This window comes from Thunnus albacares, chromosome 4 (genome assembly GCF_914725855.1).
Source record: "Thunnus albacares chromosome 4, fThuAlb1.1, whole genome shotgun sequence".
In the NCBI taxonomy this organism is placed as follows: Eukaryota; Metazoa; Chordata; class Actinopteri; order Scombriformes; family Scombridae; genus Thunnus; species Thunnus albacares.
The window spans coordinates 28,136,443-28,144,668 of record NC_058109.1 but is presented as its reverse complement, the minus strand read 5'-3'; the positions used below and the strand labels follow the sequence as shown (position 1 = coordinate 28,144,668).

General features: G+C 38.7%; 1 protein-coding gene across 4 annotated transcripts; it reads left to right on the top strand.

Moving 5' to 3' along the window:
* The first annotated feature begins 2,921 nt into the window (after nucleotides 1-2,921).
* Nucleotides 2,922-8,124, top strand: uba3 (ubiquitin-like modifier activating enzyme 3). Of its 4 annotated transcripts, XM_044350143.1 has the most exons (18): nucleotides 2,935-2,994; nucleotides 3,108-3,146; nucleotides 3,804-3,924; nucleotides 4,031-4,111; nucleotides 4,213-4,295; nucleotides 4,396-4,476; nucleotides 4,775-4,818; nucleotides 5,378-5,442; nucleotides 5,567-5,722; nucleotides 5,847-5,949; nucleotides 6,061-6,174; nucleotides 6,444-6,497; nucleotides 6,684-6,720; nucleotides 6,827-6,908; nucleotides 6,997-7,097; nucleotides 7,220-7,283; nucleotides 7,383-7,437; nucleotides 7,559-8,124. In XM_044350143.1, the coding sequence occupies exons 1-18, from the start codon at nucleotides 2,975-2,977 to the stop codon at nucleotides 7,645-7,647; spliced, it is 1,389 nt and encodes a 462-aa protein (XP_044206078.1). In that variant the 5' UTR covers nucleotides 2,935-2,974; the 3' UTR covers nucleotides 7,648-8,124. The 4 variants fall into 4 exon arrangements, with proteins under 4 accessions (XP_044206079.1, XP_044206078.1, XP_044206077.1 ...); XM_044350144.1 differs by lacking the exon at nucleotides 3,108-3,146 and having other exon boundaries at nucleotides 2,922-2,994; XM_044350142.1 differs by lacking the exon at nucleotides 2,935-2,994 and having other exon boundaries at nucleotides 3,005-3,146.
* The last annotated feature ends 102 nt before the right edge of the window (nucleotides 8,125-8,226 follow it).

Below are 8,226 nucleotides of genomic sequence, written 5' to 3'. Positions count from 1 at the left end.
CATTGGGAAAAATCTGAACAAAGCCTGATCTTTTGCCCATCATCAGTGGTTACTTTAAAAATGAAATGAAAACATTTTAGATTGACTCTTGCTGTAATGGTTTCTGTTATCTACCTGCTATCTTTCCTCTTCTTCTTCTTCTTCTTCTTCTTTTTCTGTCAAACTAAAGAGACTGAGACAAAGCAAAACCCACAGCCCTGAACCATGAAGCACAACCTGGATACATTTTCACAGCAAATAATCTTCTCTGCAATTGTGAAGTGAATGTACTCGAGGCAATTTCAGTTAAAGGTAAACACATCCATCACGTATTAAATAATTTAATAAATACCTCACATGCAACACATTTCCTGCTTCAATACAAAAAAAGTGAACAGAAGGAAGGTTCTTTCCTGGGAATCTATTCAGACAGACTTGAGAAGCATTTAGATGTACACCATCACAATTATGAAGATAACACACTTGTGTACGCGCACACACACACACACACACACACACACACACACACACACATATTGGGATCATATAGCAAGACAACACTGTTTTGTTGAGTGTATATATAGAGTCTAATTACATTGCGAGCAGTGGCGATAAATCACTGGGGTCTTAATCAAAGCACCACAACAGAGAGAGTCATCAATCACTTTACTACAGCACAACACAACATCAGCCTGTAGCGTCTCCTTGTCTTCTGGCTGGCAGCACCGGGCCCTGCGCCTAACATGGGACATATCGCTGTGACACATTATCATTAGCACAATCAACACCACTTTGGACATCCTGACAGAAAGCCATCAAATGGGCAAATGGATATGGAGATAAAGCTGACAAACCCTGATGCTCATGTCAATGCGTGTAACGGAAATGTGCAAAGAGAAAACAAGATTCCCTCCTCGGTTTTCTGAAAACTGGGGGAGCAAGATGAGGAGAAACACAAAGTATCCACGGATCCTCAGAGGTTTCTCTTCAAAGCTAGGTGTCACATGACTGATAGTCTGCTATAGTATGATCAAGTATTTCAAGTAATGGTCTATTCATCTGTGGACTCTTCAATCTCTGCATGGACACGTTGGTTGGCTGTGATGGATGGCAGAGAGCTGGGTCACTTCAAAGGCACGGCAGTGACATTCAGAATGTCCCTGCTTAAGGTGGGGGAATGACAGATGGCATTTCAATGGAATCTATAAAAATGTGTCAGTACTGGAACATATTTTGACTTCTAGTCCTCAGCTGTCCTAATTTAGAGCCAGTGTACATCCAACATCATAAGATAGTAATGAAAAAATAATGCTGGAGGCATAATAATAGAGGTAAGTTAGTTTCAACCTAAAAATGATTCCTACTGAAGTGCCCATGAGCAATGATACCTCCACAGCATTGGGCCTCATTCATCATTAAAATTATTTTGAAGTGTCTTCTGGGCTTCCATCTTCCATCTTTTTTTTTAATGAAATGTCATCACATTTCCCTACTGTTTAACATGTGAGCATAGCTGAGGTTAAATGAATGTGGACAAGATAGACAGAACAAATAGAAAGAGAGAGAGAGAGAGAGGAGGGCTGAGATGGCAGGCAGTCAGCTATGAAGGACATGGCCGCAGCAGTTATTTTTAGTTATCAGTTTTCAGAGGCTGTCATTCGGAACATCTCATTAAAATCAGAAAAAAAAATCTTGATGCTCCATCAAACCATTCAAATCACTGAAACTCTGAGAGAAAAAGCTCTATGTCCTGCACACACACACACACACACGCAGACACACTCAGTCCTATATCAGCGTCAAATAATTTGAGAGCAGGCTAACAGTGCACACATTAGGCAGATCTTTGGTGACCTCTGCAAAAGGTATACACTCTACATCGCCTTTAACATTAGAGGGGGTGTGGACAGATGGATTAATTGCATTCTTGTGCCCACAGGCGAGTCTCTTAAAATGCATAGAGGCCCATCTAAGGTTTATTAATCATTCTATAATGAGAGATTAATCATTGAGATTCATTAGCACAATGTGGACACAGTAAATCAGATACTTGAGAGACTTGTCCTCACTTGTGAAGTAGTTAAACTTAATAACAGGATCTCAGTTTCATGTCTTATTCATGCCAAGTGCCTCATGCAGCAATTCACAATGAAAGCAAAGTAATGAATCTGTAACGTAGTTCAGTTTCATGCAGTTTGTTCTGATGTTTGTTATTAGTAAAATATATAATAATAACACAAGTAGAAATGCTGTGCACCATAGGATTGAATTATTAATCCAGTTACAGTTTGCATCCAAGCCAATCGGGAGAATTTGATTAATTTCTGCTCTTGAAACAGGTTTATTCGACTATAATGGGCCATCCTCTCTCTTTCTGTCTCCCCTTGACTGTTAAGTGTTTTTATAGATAATTGCTAAAGTTATAGGGCTGAACCACACAGAGCAGAGTAATTATAGAGTAATTACTAGTAGAGTCAATTTAACTGTTTGTCACTATTAAATTTAGGATACTGCTCCAATGTCATACATTTTTAAGAAAGGCAAAACTCTTCTTGCAGGAAAAACATTTGGACAACTGTGCCAAATAAAACTCTTTGACAACTGATATGTGTGACACAAATACGGTTTGATATATTGTAGTTTACAATAGGTACCACAGTGGTAGATGCGCTGTATACCTGAGCCGTACAGACTTAAAGGGTAAATGCTGCCACCTGTTGGATCTTTGGTGTAATTGCAGTGGACTGTTAACAATGTTGCCTTCAAGACTATCGGAAATATTTAAACTCAACTAAAACTACATAGATAACGCTAAATTAGCTTTTATGCCTTCCTTTTCACCTTGTAGCTGCATAACGCCGTAGGTTTTCTGGTCTCAACATTAAATCGCGCCCAAATCTACCTTTGTGACAGTACAAATCTACGTTTGACATTATAGAAATATTATATTTACTACGGCTAAGTTCGGGACTTGAAGGCACATAAGTATTCAAACATGGCGGACACGGACGAGCCGTAAGTAGCTGCCGAGGAAACACAGTTATTAACTACCCCGAAAGATGCTTTCAAATCTCATTAACCTACGAAAGCACAGCATGAATGAACCTTCTTTTATTCTCTCTTTTTAGGGAGAAGAAAAGAAGGAGAGTAGTGGAGCTGACTGAGAAGTTAGTGATGAATTGGTAGAAGTGGCGGAAGGTTTGAGGTTACTAGACAGGAGGAAGGTTAACGTTAGCTAGTTAGCTGAAGAAGATAACCTAATATAAACAAAGTACATGAGGTTAACAGCTAGGCCATAGGCAAAAATATTGTTTAGTTGGGCGTGAGTAGCTAACATATCTATACAGTGAATATAATGTTGTATGATTAATTTCAATACAAAGGGAGAGGGCTTCACTATACCTTTTCACTGTTGACATGTTAGCTATTCACTTAACCCAGGTACTTTGAGCTGTCTGGTCAAGAGAATAGATAACCCACAAAACGCCAGAAAGATCAGAAACACTCACCTGTCAGATATATGTAATTTTACGAAAAACGCGATAGAGTGCATAGGGCCCAACATCAAAACAGTGAATATGAATACAGTAACGTTACTCCTATTTGGTTTCTTTAACCTCTTTAATTATTGCATGATCTGCTGTTAAGTGTAAATAATACCCTTACGGTCTAAAAGTTAATCACAGTATTCAGTTGAGGTCTGGATTGAGTTAAATGTTTGCATGGTATTTCTGTGACAGTATTATGCATGCCATCTACCATTAAATAATCAGTCAGAGGTGCTGCTGCTGATAGATCCTAAACGTAGATGTCGTTGTCTACAGGATGGTGGTTGATGGAGGCAGTGGACACACCTGTGAATGGGAAGGGCGATGGAACCATATCAAAAAGTTTCTGGAAAGATCAGGCCCCTTCACACATCCTGACTTTGAACCCAGCACAGAGGTAACATTACAGGAAGCGGTGTGATATCAAGCTTGCTTTTGCTGCTTGATCTATGCTGTCATGTATTATTCTAATATGTAATTGCCTTTATCACCTGTCACCACAGTCTTTACAGTTTATGCTACAAACCTGCAAAATCCTGGTCATTGGTGCTGGTGGTCTGGGATGTGAACTTCTTAAAGACCTGGTATGATCACTTTTATGAGGAATATTTTATAGATTGTATAGGTATAAGTTGGAGTTAATTGTCAACATTTGCTCTTTGTTTTTATCCCTGTTGTGGCTCAGGCTTTATCAGGTTTTCACAACATTCATGTTGTCGACATGGACACCATTGATGTTTCTAACCTGAATCGACAGTTCCTTTTCAGGTCAGTAGAATGATGGAATTAATTATGTTGAAATTTCTGACCAGTATAATGTTTGAAGCAAGTATTTACTTTCTGTTAATGTGTGTGTAATGTTGACAAGGCCAAAAGATGTGGGTCGACCCAAGGCGGACGTTGCAGCCGATTTTATCAACAGCCGTGTACCTGGATGCTGTGTAGTCCCGTATCCTTTTGATCGTAAGACATTATGTCTTAGTGGTTTAAAAAAAACATTGCAATATCTTAGATACTAAACTCAAATATATTTATTCAAAACACCATATCAACAACCCAAATGTAAAGAACAAGGTAGCCCCGCCATAGCATGTGACAGCATTGTTCAAATTGTGAAAACAAAACAGGAAATTTGTTGCACCAGCTATTCCCCAACGTAGACATAAACACCATACTTAATCTTCTGAAGCTCTGAAATCAAGTGAACATCCTGTCCAAACATGAACTTCTCCTTAATGTCTGGACAGACATTTTAAGAAAATTCAAGACTTAGATGAAACATTCTACAGACGTAAGTATCTTTATGACCTTTTGTTTATGTCTGGTTGATACGGTTGGACTGATACAGTCTGCTTACAGTTTTGTTCAATGCATAGCACAGGGCTTACAGTTTGATACACTCAAAATACCTTCATTATGTTTGACTCCAAATAAACTATGATGACACATGAAAATTTCTTGTTTGCTGCAAATGTTTCAACTTGAGTGAAAATTTAGGGTTTTCCTAGTTGTACGACTTTGTTAATGTAGAGAAAGAGGAGTCTGAACACAGAGTCGCTGCTTGTTGACAAAGACTTAAAAAGCCACTGCAGCAGTCAACAAGAGACCTCACTTTGTATCTAAATGCATTTTGCTTGTTATTGGGAGAACACTGCACTGCAACTCTTCATTCTCACTACACACAACTCACATAGCCAATTGTTAAGATTTAAATAATATTGTGATTCATTATTTGGCTCCATGATGCATATCATCATGTTTTTGTATTATGAAATATTTTGCCATGGGACTTAGACTGTGTCATTATCAGAAATTAAGTCTAAATTTGCTCATCCTTCTGTTTTGTCTAGAATTTCACATAATTGTCTGTGGACTGGACTCTATAGTTGCCAGGAGGTGGATGAATGGTATGCTGGTAAGTTATCCGTCTTCATTGCAATTTTTGTGACATTTTTTTGACAGTATTTGTCTTTACTAAATTGTCTTTGCGTATTTCTTGTATATCTAATCATCTGAAATCCTTTTGTCTTTCTGTGCAGCTGTCTTTGTTGGTGTATGAAGATGGTGTCCTGGACCCAGGTTCCATCATTCCTCTAATTGATGGTGGGACAGAGGGCTTTAAGGGCAATGCCAGAGTCATTCTTCCTGGCATGACTGCCTGCATTGACTGCACACTTGAGCTTTACCCTCCTCAGGTACGGTAGCCTTTTGTCATAAATCAACCTGATCGCTTAGTGGTAATTACTGCCATATTGGTTTGCTCTCACAGAAACAGTTCCTGGTCAGTTTGTTGTTTCTAAAATACACCTGTCTTTGTAGATCAACTTCCCCATGTGTACAATAGCCTCCATGCCCCGTTTGCCAGAACATTGCGTTGAGTATGTCCGCATGTTGCTGTGGCCTAAAGAGACACCCTTTGGAGGTATAAAATCTCTCTTGAAGTTACTTTGAGACATGACAAATCCCCTTTGAGTTGCAAGACCTGTGAAACAAAAGAATAAACCCTTTGTTTTTGTTTGTGTGTTTGGGTTAGACGGTGTGGCCCTCGATGGAGATGACCCAGAGCACATCCAGTGGGTGTACCAGAGATCTCTGGAGAGGGCAGCAGAGTTCAACATAACAGGAGTCACATACAGACTTACCCAGGGTGAGCATGCATAGCACATCTATCTGTCATCACCAGAACACTGCTACTTTTCTTAGCTTCCTTTCTGCTCCTCTGGGAGTTGAGCCAGAGTACACAAAACAGAGCAAACTGTCGCCGTCTTAAAGAACCTCTTTCCTAGTCTGTCTGTAAAACATAATGTCTTTTTGTGATCTTTCATTGACTGTCCATTATTAGGGTTAAGGTTGGGAAGGAAAAATATAAGGAGAACATATATTTTCTATATCCTGTATATTTATCCTATGTTTCAGGTGTTGTAAAGAGGATAATCCCAGCTGTAGCGTCTACAAATGCTGTAATAGCTGGTAAGTAACTAAGATTATGTGTTAAGGTGTTTTACAAGAGACTTGTGGACCTGATGCCTTTATGAAAGATTGTATGCCTTGCCATATAAGAGTTAATCATTTCCAGCCAGCACAGAGTATACTGACATTCCGTAAACTGAAATGCCAATAAGGAAATAACTGTTTTTTTCTTATTTAAATGACCAGCTGCTTGCGCAACAGAGGTTTTCAAAATAGCATCAAGGTGAGTTTGCGGGCTGTGCTTGGCAGCAATATGCACAAAGTTAATATTTGTACAAACTGCACATGCATTTCACTAATCCTCATGACGTTACCTTTTGCATTGGCAGTGCCTATATACCTCTGAATAACTACATGGTCTTCAATGATGTTGATGGCCTGTACACCTACACTTTTGAGGCAGAACGAAAGGTTTGTCCCTGAATGGACAGTTCATGTTTATTATAGTGATCAAGATGCCTTTTTTTATAAGGTGTGTTTGTGTTTACTCCTGATGCAGGAAAACTGTTCAGCCTGCAGCCAAGTACCTCTGGACATGCACTTTTCTCCATCCTCCAAACTCCAGGAAATGTTGGACTACCTGACTGAAAGTGCCTCATTGTAAGTTTGCCTCCCTCATTATGATTTATTACCATTTACTACACTATAACTAATCCACTTTATTCCTGTTTACAATCATATCTTGATTGTCTTCAACAACCAATTGTAATTAATTTTTTCAGACAAATGAAATCACCTGCTATTACGGCAACGGTTGAAGGAAAGAACAAAACCTTATATTTACAGGTAATTAACCTCTAGTTTCATAGGTTTTTGTGTTTTCACTTCATGCAATCATATATGTTTTGATTTTGGCTAACATTCAATTGGTATTTTTTTCTACAGTCTGTCGCTTCAATTGAACAGAGGACGCGGCCAAACCTTTGCAAAACTCTCACAGGTGAGGTGCTTTCTTTACTGAATATCAACCCTAGAAATGGCGCTGCAAACACTCTGAATCAGTCAGATGGTTATATTGTGAATATGCTGACTCACTTATGTTATGAACATGTTTTTTCCAGAGCTGGGGCTGACTGACGGACAAGAGCTGGCTGTAGCTGATGTCACCACACCCCAGACCATGTTGTTCAGACTCTGCTTTACCTCATAGGACAAACTCAAGCACTCCCACAACTGGTTGATGTCATTCTTGTTTCTTGGCCAACCATGACTTGATTCAGAATCTTTGAAATGGCCTAAAAACTAGAACAGTTTACAATGTGTTCAGTCACAGTGTAAATGATTGTAGCTAATTTCATTGTATTTATGTTTTGCACTGAAAAGCCAAATCATACTTAACATCTTTTCATGTTTTGGTGATGCATTGTTTGCAAATGTTAAAGATTTCTGCATTAATGTGTTAATCTGCACTACAACCTGAAAACCTGAAGCCTGCTCTGAAGCTGCAAACAAAGAGCCAAGCAATGCTTAGTTTGGAAAAGATTACTCTGTACTTGTTATAGTTTTGAATATATTGAGTATTTATTTATTCCAACACAGATGTTCTTGGTTGCAGTAACCACTGAAGTGGTCATCAAGAGACACTGATAATGATGTGTGAACTGGAATAAAACCTTTTTCTTACAAAGCACTGTTTCTGTTTACTGTATGTATGTAAATGTATTTGGAAGAGTGAAATAATATTCACTGAACCTGTTGAGAGGCTGTACTGTATAAGATTTTTGCTATA

Excerpts from the sequence above, each read along its gene's own strand:
- uba3 (XM_044350142.1), top strand. The coding sequence starts at position 3,079 with ATGAACCTTCTTTTATTCTCTCTTTTTAGGGAGAAGAAAAGAAGGAGA. Across the intron at positions 4,477-4,774 it reads CCTGGATGCTGTGTAGTCCC|ACATTTTAAGAAAATTCAAG; the intron begins GTATCCTTTTGA and ends ATGTCTGGACAG. Across the intron at positions 4,819-5,377 it reads AGATGAAACATTCTACAGAC|AATTTCACATAATTGTCTGT; the intron begins GTAAGTATCTTT and ends TGTTTTGTCTAG.